Source organism: Chiloscyllium plagiosum, unplaced genomic scaffold (assembly GCF_037043375.1).
Source record: "Chiloscyllium plagiosum isolate Xiang-an unplaced genomic scaffold, Cpla_swu_hap1 HiC_scaffold_7, whole genome shotgun sequence".
Taxonomy (NCBI): domain Eukaryota; kingdom Metazoa; phylum Chordata; class Chondrichthyes; order Orectolobiformes; family Hemiscylliidae; genus Chiloscyllium; species Chiloscyllium plagiosum.
In genome coordinates, this window is record NW_028270145.1 from 57,796,290 (window position 1) to 57,815,345 (window position 19,056).

The following is a 19,056-nucleotide window of genomic DNA, read 5'->3' on the forward strand; positions in this document are numbered from 1 at the left end:
CCAAGACTGAGTTGTTGAGAGGTCAAAATACTTCAGTTGTCAGCAAATCAGATAGTCTGAGAGACTAGTCTTCCTGGAATCGGACTATGCAGGTTTTTCATTAATATTTTAGCTCCATTTAGATTTTTATTCTATACTGAAAAAAAACTACTTAGAAATAGCAAAGAATTTTGTAGATATTACAGAGGAGAATTTAAAAAATTTATTTCTGGGCATCACTGGCTGGGCCACCATTTAGCATTAATCCCTAATTGCCCTTGAGAAGGTAGTGATGAGGACCATCTACCTTTGTGTTCAGTATTACTCCAGCCAGAAAGTAGCACAAGATTTTTACATGCCACCAAAGTCAAAAATGTACACTTCAGCAGACAAAAATGTCAATATTATTGATCATATCAGAAACAATTGAAAAACAAAAATAATACCATTGGCATCTAATCTAGAAAGACTGTTTTTTGGTCAGATCTGCTCCAAATAGTGAGCTTATTCTGATCTTTAGTCATGGTAGATCATTCATTATTCTGTGTAATTCACAGCACAAAATTTAACTTGATGATAATTACATAGCTTGGGGCGGCACGGTGGCTCAGTGGTTAGCACTGCTGCCTCACAGCGCCAGGGACCTGGGTTCAATTCCCACCTCGGTCAATGCCTGTGTGGAGTTTGCACATTATCCCCGTGTCTCTACGTGAGTTTCCTCCAGGTACTCCCGGTTTCCTCCCAACAGTCCAAAGATGTGCAGTTAGGTGAATTGGCCATACTAAATTGCCCGTAGTGTAGGTGCATTAGTCAGGGGTGAATGTAGGCGAATGGGTCTGGGTGGGTTGCTCTTCGGAGAATCGGTGTGGATTTGTTGGGTCATAGAGCCTGTTTCCACACTGTAGGGAATCTAGTGAATAGTAGCTTGTCCCATTGTTACATAGTCTCAATGTCTCCAAATTGCCTAGATGCATGTTTTGTGCAAAGATTTATTAAAGATTAATCTGAAAATCAAATTAATTGAAAGCCAGGTTTAATAAAGACTAAACTTACTAGATCTATAATAAAATTGTAAGAAATGGATACATTTTAACTATACAAGTAAAAAATATAACACCGATTTAAATTTGGAATTTGTAGCAATGTTATCTTTTTTTTAACTAACACAGATTTATGATTTTAATTATTAAAATAAAGATATGATCAAAAATGGATAGAGTTTGGTTAGTTGAAAAGAAATACTAATGTTAAAAATGTCAAATCCAAACCTAAGTTGACTTATACAAATAAGAGTTCCCAAGAGAAGGGTTTATTTAAATATTTCATGAGGCTGCTATTTCAATCAGGCTGATAGGTTGATGGGCTTGGCCTTTTAAATTTTTAGCATTTAAATAAATATATAGTTTGTAACAAATTAGTGTAGTTACAATTTAAAAATGCTATTTAAGTGATTAAGTAGCTCTCCAAATCTAAGGTATAATGTAAGCCACAAAGCGTAAGCTGAACAGCACTTAAAAGTGATGGATTTCAAAGATGCAGCAACAGACTAACGTTTATAATAAGCTTTAATCAATCTTGAAATAGGTTTATATAATAAATCCTAAGTTTGATCAAATTCATCAATATGCAGTGAAGATTGGCACGACACAGGAAAGCAGTCATCTGTGTGACTGAGCTTCTTTTGTTTGCTAATAGATGAGCAGAGTCTGACAGCTATTCTTGCTTTAAATACCAATGAATTCCAATCTTAATTAATGTATGGCATTGTGATGGCTTCTGTCTCTAATAACATTTATTACTGTTAATAGTGAATTAATGAAATTTTGAATAACATATAATAGTTCTTTCTACATTGTGTTGAATAGTCACTAACTGTGGAAATGGGGTCAGTTCGTTTACAGATCAGGGCTGCACAATGTGGCTCAATTGCTTTACTCAATAGCTTCAGAGCTATGAAAGGAAAAAAAAATCAAGTGGTGAAGGATTACCTCCTTCTGATGTTCCACATAGACTGCTGTGCCAAGGAGGGTGATGGGCCACAACAGAAGCACACAGGGGAGTGGAAGGATCATGCTGTTAGCCACTGTCTAACTCTGACTAGATATTGAGATCTTCCATTTCAAACATCACCAAAGCTTTTAATGCTCTGTTTAAACAGGGGCTGCCAAAATTAGGGACTCCACTTCCTAGGGGGAAGGTTGTCATTAAAAAAACTGAATATTCAGGTAATGATTTTCTGGCCATCTCTTTGCTGCTCCAAAATCATTATTTTTTGTCGGAGAATTTGACAGAAGGTCTTTGAGTCAATAGGGAGTGGTGCTCAAACTTTGGAAGGAATTGAAAACTTCCTGTCTTGGCGGTAATAGGGGCAGTTCCTTTTAGACAGCTGCAGCATCACACAGATGGAGTTGGAACAGAGGCAACAGAAAAGAGAAGCTCCTAATAGAGAAAGGAGGAGGAAGAGGTGGAGAGCTCATAGCAGGAGGTCTTACCTAACCCAGGGTTCCTAAACATCCCTTCTTGTACCTCCAGCCCAGGAAGGAAAAGTCTCTGTAGTGGCTGTGCTTCCCCACGGTCACAAAATGTAACAGTTTTTGAAACCGTACTTGCAGCTGCAATGCAGATTGAGAATGCGATTGCCAGTGGCTATCAATGTGACTGCAGACCTTAGCAGGTCCTTTGATGACATTGCCAACTTATTGCAGTTCATCATTCACCTCTGTAACCAAGAAGTCACAAAGTCCTGTACGATAGGAGAGAAGACTGCTCCTCAAAGAGGAGCTGAAAAAGCAGACATACAACTCTGTCAAGACTTCAGCCTTCTCCAGGGTGCAGGGCTTTATTGACTGTACATACATGGCTATCTCAATAGGGAGATGTACTGAAACCACAAGGGATCTTGCTCTCTGGATGTGCAAGCTGTGTGCAGCGGTGTTCACAGCATTATGTTGAATACCTGCTAACCAGGAAGCAATCACATTTCATGCTGTCCAAGCCACCTGCTCCAGCTATTTTCAAATGTTCACAACAGACCAGAGAGTGAATGCTCAGTGAGAAGGCCTCTCCACTGCACACATTATGTTATGATTCCAGATGATATTATTACTAGACAAGTCAAATCCCAGATTGAAATCAGGCTGAAAGATCATAGTTCATTTTTCTTTTTATTTAAAAAGGTGGTCTCTCACTGAAACACAAGCATGCAATGCTGTAGATTTCATTTTGTGTAATCAACTTCAATTTTATTGTTAAAAGAGAAGAAAATGAAATAGAATAAACCATGTTACTTGTATATAACACAAGTTGAAATACTTCGAAACACACAGTAAGAATACAACCCCATCTATCCTAACACTATTGCTTTACACCATTCATATATAGAGAGGCACAGTGGTGAGCACTGCTGCCTCACAGTGCCAGGGACCTGGGTTCAATTCCAGTCTCGTGTGCCTGTCTATGCGGAGTTTGCACTTTCTCCCGTGTCTGCATGGGTTTCTGCAGAGTACTCCAGCTTTTTCCTACAGTCCAAAGATGTGCACATCAGGTAGACTGGCCATGCTAAATAGCCAGTAGTGTTCTTGGATGTGTAGATTAGCTGTATTAGCCATTGGATATGCAGGGTTACAGGGATGGGATAGGTGGATGGGATGATCTTCAGAGGGTTGGTGTGGACTAGTTGGGCTGAATGGCCTGTTTCTGTATTGTGGGGATTTTATGAATGTTTGTATTCTCTATCAGATCCATCGCGTGACTTGCTGTTTCTTTCAATTCTAGGTCATGAGAGTTTGGAAGCATCTTCCTTGATTAGTCGTACATCTGAGTTCCCACTGTTCTAACTTCAAATAAAATCTTCATGGTTCTAACCAAGTACTTCTGGTCTGAAACTTTCAAACTAAAATACTTGTGATGAAGTAACCTGTGTCCCAACAAGTCTAAACAATCTCCTTTCTTCAGAAGATACTGCTTCACACATCTAACTTCCCATGACCTTTCCAAACTGAACTCAAAAGCTTTCCAAGCACTGAGTTATATCCCGAAACAAAAATAAAATCCTGATGCTTCTAAACAGAAAGCAATCTAATGCTCCTCAACATTTAATCTGCCCATTCATAAAACTCTACCAATGCATCCAAATCCTCATTACCACCACAGGATTCCGTCTCTTATATTGATTTGAAAAAAAATTATGGCTCCAGAAATGTTGACAAGTTAATCATTAATTCCCTTCATATACACAAATTAAAACCCACACACCGCTAGTTCAAAATCTAAAGTCCAAAATAAATTTTATTAAAATATATATAAATCACATACCTTACATCACAATGCCTAATGATTCCCTTCAGCAATCTGACCTCACAGGCCTACAGTCATGTTTCCACAATGAAAATTATGCTACAACTAGGAACATCATGGAGCAAACTATTAGAATCCTGAAGCAGTGAATTCCTTGCCTGGATTGCTTGGATGGAGTCCATCAACGTTTACTGGAGCAAGAATTGTATTTGTTTGTTGTATCCTTCACATTATATTCATTACTGCCATAGCTTCATAGAACGTGAAAAGGAGGAAACAGTCTACATATCAGAGTCCTAAACATTACTAGGCATCTCACTCCAATTCCTTTGGATTTCCCAGACTCCTTTACTCAACATTGCCCCATGTTACCATCCCTCGATTGCTGACCTTCACCACATCCTTGTGGCTACAATCCCAAAACAAAATCCAACACAAAGCAACCAATCCATACTAAATTTAATCCATCAACTGTTCCAATAATCCACACAAAATTCAATCTGATTCAGTGCCTGTCTTATGGGTGACTTAGTGCTCCTGCTTAGTGCAACCCTAGTGGCTGAAGATATTGACTAGATTCTGCAGCAAGGCTGTCTCTCGGAGCTGACCATCACTTTTGATTTGAGAAGAATGGGTTCTAGCCCTGAAAGAAACCCTGTGTCGAGGTACTTGTGAATTTGTTCTTGAGACGTTGGCATTAGCGGTAAGGTCTGTAATTTATTACCGAACCCTAATTGCTCCTAAGAAAGTGGTGCTGAGTTGCCTTCTTCAATTGTAGCAGTTGCTGAGGTGTAGGTATGTCTATAGTGTGCTGGGCAGGAAGTCACAGGACTTTGACCTAGCATCAGTTAAGGAACAGCGAAATAGTTCCATGTCAAGATGGTGAAAGACTTGGAGCAGAACTTGCCGATTCTAGTATTCCCATGTGCCTGCTGCTTGTTCTTCTCGATGGCAGAGGTCATAAGTTTGGAAGGTGCTGATGAAGGAGCCCTGACAAGTTCAAGCCAGACTTCCACTTGTTTGATGGTGACAATGGGACATCTCCTGGTGTACTCAGAGTCTCTCTGTGTATGCTTATCAGCTTTTTCCATTAAAGGGCTTCCCTGAAGCCCTCATTTGAATCTTGTGCAGTGAAACCTCACCTGCGATTGCATCCTCCAGAGAGCTGACTCATGCGTTAACCTTCCGGCCTGGTCTGGCTGCAGTCTAATTTTGTCCAGAACTTACTTTCTGCACCTTATCACCTCTATACACCCTCTAAGCTTCAGGTAGTTATTAGTATTTGAGTTGGTGATTGTGAGTGTCAGATCAAGTGACAGTGGTTCTTGATTGTGTTGATGTCTTCCTCCAGTCTTTGGTCTTCAAGCAGCATTAGCTGGGCTGGCAGTAGTTCTTGATAAATCAGTAAGAATGCTGGAGCAATTCAGCAGATCTGGCAGCATTAGTGGAGAGGGAGAAACAGACTGAATGTTTCAAGTCTGGTATGACTCCTGTTCAGAACTGAAGACTGCACGGCAGATACTGCCAGACCTGCTGAATTTCTCCAGAGTCATCTGTGTTAGATTTTTAGCATCCATTGTATTTTGTCTTTAATCAAGCAGTTCTTGGGTATTTGAAAGTGTAAATGAGGAGAACTGGGATGAGAATGGGGGTGTGAACAGGAAACTAAGAATTATGTGGTTATATCAGCAGCAGCTTATACATCATACAGGACTGCAGGATGAGGGTGAAGAGGTTCAGAAAATGTATAAGGCAGGAAAATATCATTGTCCTGGATGACATCAGTGAAACTGGTCATCACAATGTCTGTAATACCCGTGTCAATAGTGTCAAGTGCAATGTCCTCCTAGAGGTAAGGAGTTGCAGCTATTCTTGTCTTCCATCGATTTGTTGGTGTGCCCTTTTGCTATGTGGTCTGGAGACCTGTAAGGGAGCAGGATCATATTACAATGTGTTTGGGTGAGGTGCTGAATAGCTGGTAGAATGTGGAAAATGTAAGATTCAGATAGAAGACTTGCAAAAGTGGTAGGTGAGTAGTTGTGGTGGAACATATGAATGTCAAATATGATTCTCAACAGTTAGAGATTGGTGGATGGGTAAGTGATAGGATGTGGTGCTCTGAACAGTGTTAGAGATTGGAGATGTGATTGGCACTTGAAGATGCATTCACTGATTGCGACCAATTCAGATGAGGGCACTGAATCTTTTTTAGTAGTTTGCATGGGGTCTCAGTGCCAGGCAGCAGAGATTAATGTTTGTCACTATCTGCCCATAGTACCTTCGCAGAGAGCTTTGTGGTCCCCTTTCTACCTCCTGCACACAGACATCCAATACTCAGGTGAAATCCAGTGAATTCTCTCTGCAGTCTACTGCTCTATTACTCTGCTTTTGGTATCACTGACAGCCAGTTGAATGGCTTGCTGAAGTGACTCACCTTTAAACATGAAGGCTAGCTTTGACTGGTATTAGCCACGCTCAAGGTTGGGCCTCTTGCTCAGTGTGTAGCCACTCAGCAGTGCACCTACCATTGAGCTGCTCACTGTAATTGTAAAAATAAGCAAGTTCAGTTTTGCCTGCATCACAATCATTGAGTAGGAAGGAACTATGCTCTGAGATCCCTGCACTGGCCATTGAATTTTATCAAACTTTTCCCCTCTGAACCTTTTAGGTCAGACCCAAAAGATTGGTCCTGAAAAAATAAACTGTAGGTTATTATATACATTGGACAAAGCAATTTACATCCACAAGTACACCAACTGCATACATTAAAATAATTGTTTGCTTTCTGTGATAACTAAACAGTATGTTCCTGTAGGTGCTATGAACGTGGACTTTCAAGAAAGTGAACTATTCAAAACGCACTATAAAAGCACAAATTTTCATTGTTGACAAACTGTATGAGATCTAACTTCAGTGGTACTGGCCACAAAGTTACTGTTTTTTATCATCTTACCCTCCAGCATGCTGACATGCATAGCATCATTGGCTCTCTTGGGTACACTAAGCATCACTTCAAGACCATCCTTTAATTCGCCTTTGCCTTCTTCACAGCAGGTTAAAAGTTCCTAAAGGCAGAAATGTTAAAGATACTATATATCAAATTAAAAACAGGTCATTACCCAATGGTTTCTTACGTCCCTTCACCTTTTTAATAAATCAGATTGAGCAATTTCTAAGATTTTAACAAAACTAAACAGAGTCACTGAAGTCCTATTTGTTACTCATGGAGAAAGCGAAGGATTTAAAGCATGTACAGCTGGGAAATTTTTTCTCATTTCTGTTTTGGAAACTGTGGTCCCCCACTCCCTAGTCACATTCTTTCCAGGGTTCACTGTCTGTTTTTGTTGCCTACCAGTGGGTGTGAATGATGTCTGCTTTTAACCAATGACTTCCAGCCCAGCTCCAACACACCAACCCACAGAACTGTACACAAACTGCTTAAAACAGAGATAATACTGTCTTGCAGTGGTTTGGCTGTAATTTTGTAACAGTTTCAGAATACTGTCAGTCTGGTACAAGGTGAAATCAGGAAATGCAGCGTGCTGTGCGAAAAAAAAACAGAGCCCAAAACTATGACACTTGGCAGCTGGAAAAGGTTATGAAGGACATGATGGGAAAGTGGAATTCCACTATAAGGTTTGGATAAAGACCTGAAACACATTGCTCTAGACTACTGTCAGTTTTATAATTCTATGGAGAAAGGCATTCCTCTTAAGCAGCTGTTTGGCTGAATCCATTGGATGTGCCCTGAAAAAAATACTGGAAGCTTTACATACCTTCAGTAGGAGCTGGTACTTAGTGATTCTCTGAACAGGTTTAATTAGGTAGGATGAAATGGAATTGGCTAAACCATGTCTTTGTTGAATTTCCTGAAAAACAGAATTATACAATACAGAATAATGATTCTACTCAGATCTATGATGCTTAAATAAATGTAATATTTCATGGCACTAACAATTCCTGAATGAAGTTGTTGATTTTATTCAAGACAAGAAGAAATTGAAGACTAGAATAGTAAATAAGCAATGAAGGCATTAAAGGAGGTAATACATAATTCTCAACAAATATATAGTCCATTTAGAAATGCCCCATGAGAAAGATGAATAATCAAGGTTTAGGGAGATAAGGATGGCATGAAATTGAAAGAAAAGTTTCACACTCTTGCAAAGAGCAGTGGTATGCTGCAATTTGGGTAATTGTTAAAAACCAATAAAAGACTGCTAGGAACGAGGAATACTGAGGATTATGAGAGTAAACTTACAAAATCAGACAGGAATATCATATAAAAATATCTAAAATTGAAGCAATTAGATAAGACAGACATTATTTCTCGGCAAGTGAGGTAAGGGCTTTAATAGTGGAACAAGGCGAACTGTAATTAGCAGAGTGTCAGGAGGACAGTACTGAGACTCAACTGTTTATAATCTACATTAATGACTTGCGTGAAGGGATTCAGTGCATTGCAACCAAACCTGCTGCTGATAAAAAGACAGGGGAATAACAAATTGCAAGGCGAATACACAGAGTCTATAAAGGAACATATATACATTAAGTGAGTGGACAGAAATCTAGCAAAATAATGTTGGAAAATATAAAGATTTCACTTTGGTGAGAGGAATAGAAAAGCAGAATATTACTTAAATGGAAAAAAGCTTAATAATAATGCAACACAGATCCTTATCTGGATATCCTTGCACATAGATCACAAAATGTTGCCATGAAGATAAAGCAAGTTATAAGGAAGGCAAATGGAATGGCCTTGTTTGCAAGGGAAGTGCATTATGAAAGTTGGGAAGCCTTGCGACAACTGTACAGGGCATTAGTGAGATCCCATTTAGAATATTGTGCCCAGTTTAGGTCTCCTTTTTCAAGAAATAAAAAAAATTTGCATTGAATACCGTTCAGAGAAGGTACACAGTATTAATACCTGAAATGAAAAAGTTGTCTTATGATGAAAGTTTGAGTAGGTAGTTTGTGCACATTAGAAATTAGCACAATAAGAAGTGGCCTTTCAAATAACTCCACAGAGGCAGTATCCCATCACAAAGTCACCCTTTATTTACAAGAAACTGACTTAGCTAGTTCAGAGCCAGCTTCTAGCGTGAACAGAACCTCTGACATTCCTGTTTATATCTGCCAGACTAGGATCCCTGATTGGACCAGGTTAACAGCCCCAATCAGGGATCTCATATTCTACGAGATTCACCTGCTGACATTGTTCCAATCATGACAGCCTTATAGAAACATATAATTTTGAGGGGAATTGAGATGCTGAGATACCCTTAAAACTAGAATACACAGGTTCACATTAGTTTCATTTATTAATTAGGTGATGAGGAGTAACTTAATTTCTTAGAGAGTTGTGAATTTTTCAGGTTCTCTACTTCAGACAGCTGTGATGGATGAGTTTGTGAATATATTTAAGGCTGTAAAGGCCATAATTTGAACTACATTATGCAGTCAATAATTATAGGGCATGGATAAAAGAAATGGAGTCAAGGAGAAAGTAATATGAGACATCATTTAATTAATGGCACAGGTTTGATGAGCTACATGATGTATTCCTGCCTCTATTTCTTACAACTTTGCAACTTAAGGATCAATGCTGCATTATTAACTTAATGAAATATATTACCACTTTTAGGTTTTTAAAATATCTGGCCTGCACATGAGTTTAGTCTGGCTCATGTCCACTGAAGGTTGTAATATGTCTAAGAATGAGACACTACAGGAGCCAAATTGCTCCATTAAGGCCCTACAAGGACATTTTCAGATTCTACTCTTCTGTTATTACCTAAATGTAGGCACACAGAAAAGGCAAACCTAGTTTTTTTGCAGATGATGAATGGCTTCCTTCCCAACTCCCGTCCATCAGGTAGCAAGTTGGCCCGTGGCTCCTTAATGAAACCTGGAGTAAATAGTTGTGACCCATTCTGTTTGGGTCAGGCTGGACAGCAATTCATTAGCATGGCTTGCTTAACAAATGCAAAGTGCTTTCTATAGTCTGCTGAAAAGCAAAACATCCTCAACGGTAGCTAAATACCAGCAATGGGAGATACCAATATACAATGTGTTCCTGAACACAGATTAGTACCAATAAAATCATTGAAAAAATAAACAACTTTGAGCTCATAGCATAATACAAAATATAAAATAAGCAAAAAAAACTCAGCACTTCAGCCTGCTCCCTTAAATGTGAGAGGATTCGTTGAATAATTTTGCTTTCAGGAATGTGTTCAGCCTTGAACACTCTTCACAAATATGAAGGAACATGAAGCCAGAAATCACAGAAACAGGTAAATACAAGAATTGGCAATATTTAACAAAATGCAAATAAAAGATCTTAAAATGTTAATTATTTTAACTTGAACAGAATCATAAATATGATTTTGACAGATATCAGTGTTGAAGAATGATACCACCAATGTACACAAACAGAACTGTATTTTGAACAACGCCAAATATTGGCTTTTGTCAAAACCATCCTTCAGTGTTTAATGTAACATGGATGGTTAAAACTATTGTGTAAACCAAAACAATTCTTAGTATGGGGAACAAAAATTGAGCCTACTTACATCAAAAAAGGCACCTGCATGCTCTAAGATTAGCTGGCTTGAGTCAGGTTTGTTTTTGCAGTATGAGACATACATTTGGAATTTGTCTGCCTGTGCAGAAATAAAATCAAACAACAAATTAGATTTTGGTAACAGAGACTAATACATCCATTAAGATTTATATGCACCACATTGTGAAGGAAGGTGTCATCAACAGTGCTGTCAATCAACACTTGCTCAATAATTCCTTTTCACTGATATTTAGTTTGGCTTCTGTCAGGGTCATTCAACTCCTAACCTCAATACAGCCTTGGTACAAACATGGACAAACAGTTAAACTCCGGACATGTGGTGTGATCTGACTTCCCTTCAGGTCAAGGCAGCATTTGACTGGGTATGACACCAAGGAGCCCGAACAAAACTGATTTTAAGAGGGAGAATACTACAACAGTTAGAATTGTACCTACTACGAAGTACAATAATTGTGGCTGGTATTGCAGTTCGGTTCTGAATAAGAGTCAAACTGGACTTGAAACATTGTTTCTCTCTCCAAAGATGCTGCCAGACCTGCTGAATTCTTCCAGCAATGTTGTTTTTTTTTGTTTCAGATTTCCAGCATCCGCAGCATTTTGTTGTTTTTATTTTACTTTTAACGTCATTCTCCACAGTCTACCCCCAGTACAATAAATAGTTTTTCACTGCCATCCTCATTGCTTTGCTCTTCAACTTCTGCACAAAATGGCTTTTAATCTTCAGGAATTTCAATCTCTGTTTGATCTTGTCATGCTTTCTCTCTCCTGTAATTACTGCTTTCCTATTCTCCCTAAATCACTTTTGCTCTGTAAACACCCCAAGCCATTTAATGGCCAGTTCCTTAATCTTGTCATCTTTATATGGTCTTGCTTGTCCTATCACATTAATCACAGATGACACCATATCTGATTGATTACTTGTATCATGCTCAAGTCACATGCTCATCCATGCGCCAAACTGACACTTCGCTGTGTTTGCACCTCAAAACAGACAATATCCCAATTTACTTACAACTCCGCTTTCAAAATTCAAGCTGTCTGATCAGTAGCCTTCTTTTCATAAAAACAATTCTGCAACTAATGAATTACACAACGGCTAATTCATCACCACTTTTGATAGACTAGTCCTGATTAAGAACATTACTGCCTCTCACCTCATCTTTCCTTGGGTACAGCACTCCATTAGGTTCAACGGATATGTGCTTGAGAGGTGATGGCAAAACAATAGGCATCCATCAACAAGTCTGGCTGGACTATACAAAGCACTGGTTGTTCCTGCTCTCATCTGTTACTGCTCAGTATTCCAGGATCATCTGATAATTCAAAAAATTACACCTAGCTTCTCTTCACAATTATAAACTGTTTTTTAAACTACTTTCACTAATCCCCATCACCTTCCAACAATGTTTGAGGAGTTCCTGGATTTCTTCGTCAAGACACTGGAGACTGAGTGACAACCTCCCTTTTACTAAGCCACTGGGACAAACCTCCTGTAAAACACTCCTAGCTCAGCCCTGAACTCCCCCTTTCTCTAGTTTCCATCCCAGCACCTCATGCCACCTCTAAGTCATTGTATTCAAGAGCCGAACCTCCTGCTTTGTCGATCTTCTCCTTTAAAATGCTTCCTCAGAACCTTTGGTACATATCACTGTTTACTCAAAGCTTCTTACTACTGTGAACGTAAGTTAGCATTGTAAGGTTGCCACTATTGATGACTGTAACACACATAATTGGGCACCAGACATCTCCATTAGATTGCTCACGTGTAATCAATGTCTGTCATTTCACCGCAGCTACTCCTTGCACCACAGTGTTACTGTCTCTTATACAGTAACAGGTCCAGGTCTCTCAGAATCTGCTGGATATCCAACTAGTTCTGTACCCATTGCTCTGGGGGTCCAGCACCAACTGCAGGGCAATAGAATAATGGGGGACCTTGACCTCACTCTGGGTACCCCTTCCTCACAGAGGGAATGGATGGTGTCAGCTGGTGCCCAGCCAGAGAAGGAACTACACAGTCCTTCAGAAACTTCCTCTTTTGGCAATCCAGAAGTAGTCAGGCCCCTCACCTCTATCCTGCCAGGCAATCTCAACCCTACTTCGATTCTAGGCCAAAGAGGGCATACTTGCCTCTGGCAAGGGCACATGCAGCATATCTAGGCCCTCGCAGACACAAATACCTGCAAGATTGGCCAACTGGAGGTCCAAGGCCAATGGACACCAGTGTGGGGAAGGTTCTCTCCACTCTCGCTGCTAATACAGGGACTACACTGAGGACATAATGGGAGGGAGAGGGAAAAGAACTTTTGAGGATCTATTAATGGCATAAGTGATACTTGATTGTAAATACATTCTTAATTTCTAAATATATGTTCATTCATATTTATCTGTTTGCCTAAGTTTCTGTGTAGCCAGAAATGCAAACTTTGAGGTATTGAAGCCAATGATCCTTATCCCTCGACAGTGTTCCTTGGCCTGAGGTGCCCAGTAGCTACTGTACCATGAACAGACAATGGGGATTTGCAGCGTCCTGTGACTTGGCTCCATCTTTCCAGATGCACAGATGTTGCTCTTATAGCACAAACATTAGTGGGACTCAGCCATTAGTCCGAATGAAGTTTTCACGAGAGCTTGGTTACAGGAGTAGACTTCACACAATAGGCTAATGTCTGAGGTCCACACGGACTGCTGAGCTCACCAGTGTATTTCACCTTTGTGTCTCTGCTGGTGTTGCCCTTTAAAGGGCCATGCATGCTTTAACTGGCAAGCCCATCCTTCACAGGTGGCAGCACTGACCCTCAACCTCACGATGTTTGGTTGCAGCCATTTTCATTTCCATTGCACTCTTGTGATTTAAACGTTGATGGAGGGAACAATACCAATACCCACTCCTTGGGCAGACAGTTTGAGGCTCCACTTCTTGGTATCAGCCAACTCTCAAACATTATCATCTCCTTACTGGTAGCTCTCTTTATCAACACCATAGACCTCAAACCCATCCAACCCGTTTATCTAAGTCTCCATTGGCCCACCTTCCTACCAGCCTCTGGTATCTGAAGTGAACATGTTATGGTTTGTAGTTCACTATCTACCCCAGGAAGCCAGGTTGCAGTTAAGTGTCAATAACTTCCCCCTCCCCCTCTACATGATCCCTTACAATCCTATGCTCTATCATCTCTCCTCCCACCTCTTCGACACTGAGTAGCCCCCTCCCTCACTGTTTAAATCCCCTCAGATGGGCCAATGGGCCGAGAAGTGGCAGATGGAGTTTAATTTAGATAAATGTGAGGTGCTGCATTTTGGGAAAGCAAATCTTAGCAGGACTTATACACTTAATGGTAAGGTCCTAGGGAGTGTTGCTGAACAAAGAGACCTTGGAGTGCAGATTCATAGCTCCTTGAAAGTGGAGTCGCAGGTGGATAGGGTAATGAAGGCGGCGTTTGGTATGCTTTCCTTAATTGGGTATTGAGTACAGGAGTTGGGACGTCATGTTGTGCTGTACAGGACATTGGTTAGGCCACTGATGGAATATTGTGTGCAATTCTGGTCTCCTTTCTATCGGAAAGATGTTGTGAAACTTGAAAGGGTTCAGAAAAGATTTACAAGGATGTTGCCAGAGTTGGAGGATTTGAGCTACAGGGAGAGGCTGAACAGGCTGGGGCTGTTTTCCCTGGAGCGTTGGAGGCTGAGGGGTGACCTTATAGAGGTTTACAAAATTATGAGGGGCATGGATAGGATAAATAGACAAAGTCTTTTCCCTGAGGTGGGGGAGTCCAGAACTAGAGGGCATAGGTTTAGGGTGAGAGGGGAAAGAGATAAAAGAGACCTAAGGGGCAACGTTTTCACGCAGAGGGTGGTACGTGTATGGAATGAACTGCCAGAGGAAGTGGTGGTGGAGGCTGGTACAATTGCAACATTTAAAAGGCATTTGGATGGGTATATGAATAGGAAGGGTTTGAAGGGAATATGGGCTGGCTGCTGGCAGGTGGGATTAGATTTGGTTGGGATATCTGGTCGGCATGGACGGGTGGACATGTTTCCATACTGTACATCTATATGACTCTATGACTCTGCCTCCCAGCATTAAGCTTCCCTTCCCTACTGTTAAGTTCCCCTGTTTTGTCTCCTGCAGTAGTGGCTCCCTGATAACCCTCTCCCATCTTGATGTTTCGAGTCCGGAACCCCTGACCTGACTGTGCTCTCATCTCCTTCAGTAACTTTGCTGGACAGACCTGCTCAATGGGGGACCACACCCCTGACTGAAACCTGCACAGTCCCTGACTGTGTTCCTGCAACTCCCCGGACTGGCTGCACTGGACCCACTGGGCTTTGGCATCCTCTCTGCCCTTCTTTAATCCCCCCTGTGACTACTGGCCCTCTCATTCTCTTACTTGATATTCTTGCACTTCCCCAATCCTAGTCCCACCCAGATCTGATCACCTTAGCCTTTCCCCACCCCTTATTCAATTCATTTGCTCTTTATCCCTCCCCCGAACAACTAACTGCCTTTTGTGTTCCCCACCTAAAAATGCAGCTCCTACCTTTTTTGTCCCCTTACCCATATCACTTTATATCTCAGTTTCCTCCCTCCATTTCCCAGGGTCCTTCCAGTGCCCTTGCAATCACACCCTTTTGTATTCCATTCCCCACTATTCCTTTCATCTTAACCCACCTTTTTCTGAACCTTGTCAGATTTGTTGGTGGCTGATAGTGTGGCTACCTCACTCAGGCAGGCTTGATGAACTTATGAGGCTTTATCCTTTACACTATTAGCATTTAAGAATTACAAGCTAGACTACATCTGACAAGATGTCTCATGAGCTGGTTGAACCGAGTAGGCTTCACCTCTTACATTGTAAGTGTCTTGGTTATGGAGGGGCCAAGTAACTCAAGAAGCTTGTATTCATCAGAGAGTATTCACTGCATTCTAATTAGTGCAAGAGAGGAAAAAACATCCCACCTGAAACGTTCTGAGAACTTCATAGCAAAATTGTAACTCACTGTTGAAAAACTGATTTTTTTTCTGCTTAATTAGGATTCGTGTCCATCTTCCTAAAAGCTCTGGTTTGGACTGGGAGATTCTATTCAATTTAAAGTGAAAAATTGCAGATGCTGGAAATCTGAAACAAACACAGAGAATGCTGGAGAAACTCAGCAGGTCTGGCAGCATTTGTGGAGAGAGAAAAACAGAGTTAACATTTCGAGTTCATTTCGACTCTTCTTCAGAACTGAAGTCATCAGGACATGGTGCATGCCATTTTTCTGAGTTTCTTCAGCTCTTTCTTCCAGATTCCAACTGATATTCCAAAATACATCATCAGCAGAAGTCTGTAATCGTTATACTTCTAAGATCATTCATATAAGTATTTACTCACCCATGTGACAAAACAGTGTCCTACATCTTCTGGAAGCTGTTCATACTTCTCTAGTTCTTTCAGAAAGATACTGAAAAGGTGAGACAGTTTGAATTATATATTAATTACAATGTCCCTCTGGATCTGTGCTCTTGTATGTTTACATTTCTTGTGCACCTAATTCTGTTTCTGATCAGAGTATCATTCACATCAGAAATTATAATCTTTGAGAAACTAACTTCTTGAAAAAATTATCAACTAAAACTGGGAAAGGTAATGGAATAATCTTGTGTTGTTAATGTCTTTACAAATTACAAGTATGACCTGAGGTTAATAATCTGTCTCTGAAAGTTGAAACACGTTCATGCTATTGACCACGGTCTTGCTGCCAACTTTACTAGTCGCGCTATACCAGGAGTGTTCCATAATGAGGGAACAAACCAATTGTTAGAGCGTTAACTTGTGGGCGGCACGGTGGCACACTGGTTAGCACTGCTGCCTCACAGCGCCAGAGACCCGGGTTCAATTCCCGCCTCAGGCCACTGACTGTGTGGAGTTTGCACATTCTCCCCATGTCTGCGTGGGTTTCCTCCGGGTGCTCCGGTTTCCTTCCACAGTCCAAAGATATGCAGGTCAGGTGAATTGGCCATGCTAAATTGCCCGTCGTGTTAGGTAAGGGGTAAATGTAGGGGTATGGGTGGGTTGCGCTTCGGCGGGTCGGTGTGGACTTGTTGGGCCGAAGGGCCTGTTTCCACACTGTAAAGTAATCTAATCTAATTTTTCACATTGTTTTTGGGTTGGTCAGTTCTCACATAGCAAGTGACAGCTTCAAGAATTCAATCATCTTGAGTGATTACAGACTGAAGCAACAAGTGGCAGCAGAATTCAGTGGGATAATTGTTACAGGTGGTTAATGAATTTACTTATGCATATACATGGGCTATGAGTTTGGCAGACAGCTTAACCACAGTGGTGATTCACAGCCAACTTTTATTTCAGAATTTGGAATGCTGAGGTACGTAGAGGTATCTCTTCCAGTACCCAGCTAAGCTTTGACAATTTAACATACTTTGGGGATCAGCCCTGGTAAATTTTCGGTCTGCATGACAGTTTTTCCGCTTGTAAATTTGTTATGTCCTGGAGCAAGTCCATGACATTGGAATGTTTGAGATGGCTGCACCGAAATGAATGTTGAATTCAGTTTACAAAGAAGGAATGGTTTGTTGATGTTTTTAAAGTGGGTTCAGAATTCCAAGGAATTTTAATGTACACCACATATCTAAAATGCAATTCAGCTCAAATGTTGAACTAGCCAGAGCTCCTCAGGACACCTTTCCTAAGCAAATATCCTCATTTCACTGGAGAAATTAGATAGATATTGATCTACTTCTGCCACCCCAGAATGGGGAGTTTCCAATGTTAACTAATCTTATTGAAGCTGTAAGATGCTTAAAACCTGGAGACACAGAGGCCTGCATTTCACCAGGATTTGAATGGCTGGCTATAGCAGCTGACAAGTTCATCCCCTGTTGCTGACAAGCATGCAACCTTTGCTTCTGTAATACAGGAAAATGAGAAAGCAAGTGATATAAAGGGTGACATTAAGAGGCCAAGGACATAAAAAAAACTTATACAGAATCTTTATCACGGCCTTCTCCCCATCATCAGCTTCCTTATGATCTGCAATGTCATCATTAAAGTTAATGCGAACAGAGGATCTTCCATGCTGCTTCCAATCATTATCTCCCTCAATTCTATTCTGCAAGTAAGGAGGCTTAAATTAAGAGGGGGTGAGTAAAGCCCTTGGGCAAGTGAGCATATAGGAACTTCTGGCTTTGTTTCGTTTCATAGAAATTCATAGACAGTGAATTTGATGGGCTACTAATATTTCCATTTCTCACTGCTTGAACAGTTCCAAGAACTATTATTGACAATAAGATCATAAACAATCAGAGCAGAATTAGTCCATTTGGCCCATCGAGCCTGCTCACCATTAAATTATGTTTCAAAAATCCCATTCTCCTGCCTTCACTCCATAATGCTTGATCTCTTTAACACTCAAAAACCTAGCTATCTCTGTCTTAAATACACTCAATGACATAGCCTCCACATCCCTCTGCGTCAATAAGTTCCACAGATTACTTAGCCCCGGCTGAAGAAATTCTTCCTCATCTCAGTTCTAAAGTGACATCCCTTCAAAGTGAGTCTGTGTCGTTGGGTCCTAGCTACACCTATTAGTGGAAACATCTTCTCCATGTTCACTCTATACAGGCCTCTCAGTATTCTGTAAGTTTCAATCAGATTGCCGCTCACTCTTCCAAATTCCACTGAGCACAAACCCACGGTTCTCATTTGTCAAGCCCTTCATCCTTGTAAACCTCATTTGGAAACCCTCCAACGTGAACACATCCTTTCTTAGAAATGAGGCTCAAAGCTGCTCACAGTATTCCAAATGAATATCTGACCAGAGCCGTATACAGCCTCGGCAGTACATCTCTGCCCTTATATTCTAGCCTTCTTGAAATTAATGCTAACATTGCGCTTGCCTTCCTAAGTAGGAGAACATGAGGACAGTAGATGCTGGAGTTCAGAGTCAAAACGTGTGGTGCTGGAAAAGCACAGCCGATCAGGCAGCATCCGAGGAGCAAGAGAGTCGACATTTCAAGTGTAAACTCATCATCAGGAAACTGATTAAATGGACGCACACACTAAACAACCCCATCACCCTGTGGCTGACCACTTCAACTCCCTCTCCCACTCCGCCAAAGACATGCAAGTCCTAGGCTTGCTCCACCGCCAAATTCAAGCTACTCAATATCTGGAAGAAGAACGCCTCATCTT

General features: G+C 40.8%; 1 protein-coding gene across 10 annotated transcripts in view; it reads right to left on the minus strand.

The window, feature by feature from the left end:
* Positions 1-19,056, minus strand: part of kalrna (kalirin RhoGEF kinase a) — a 734,910-nt gene that overhangs the window by 241,824 nt on the left and 474,030 nt on the right. For all 10 annotated transcript variants that reach the window (XM_087989060.1, XM_043693728.2, XM_043693729.2 and 7 more), the window contains exons 26-29: positions 16,237-16,306; positions 10,851-10,940; positions 8,052-8,144; positions 7,229-7,340 (exon numbers count right to left, since the gene is read on the minus strand). In XM_087989060.1, coding sequence (XP_087845186.1) covers positions 7,229-7,340; positions 8,052-8,144; positions 10,851-10,940; positions 16,237-16,306 — 365 coding nt within the window. The remainder of the gene's footprint in view (positions 1-7,228; positions 7,341-8,051; positions 8,145-10,850; positions 10,941-16,236; positions 16,307-19,056) is intronic.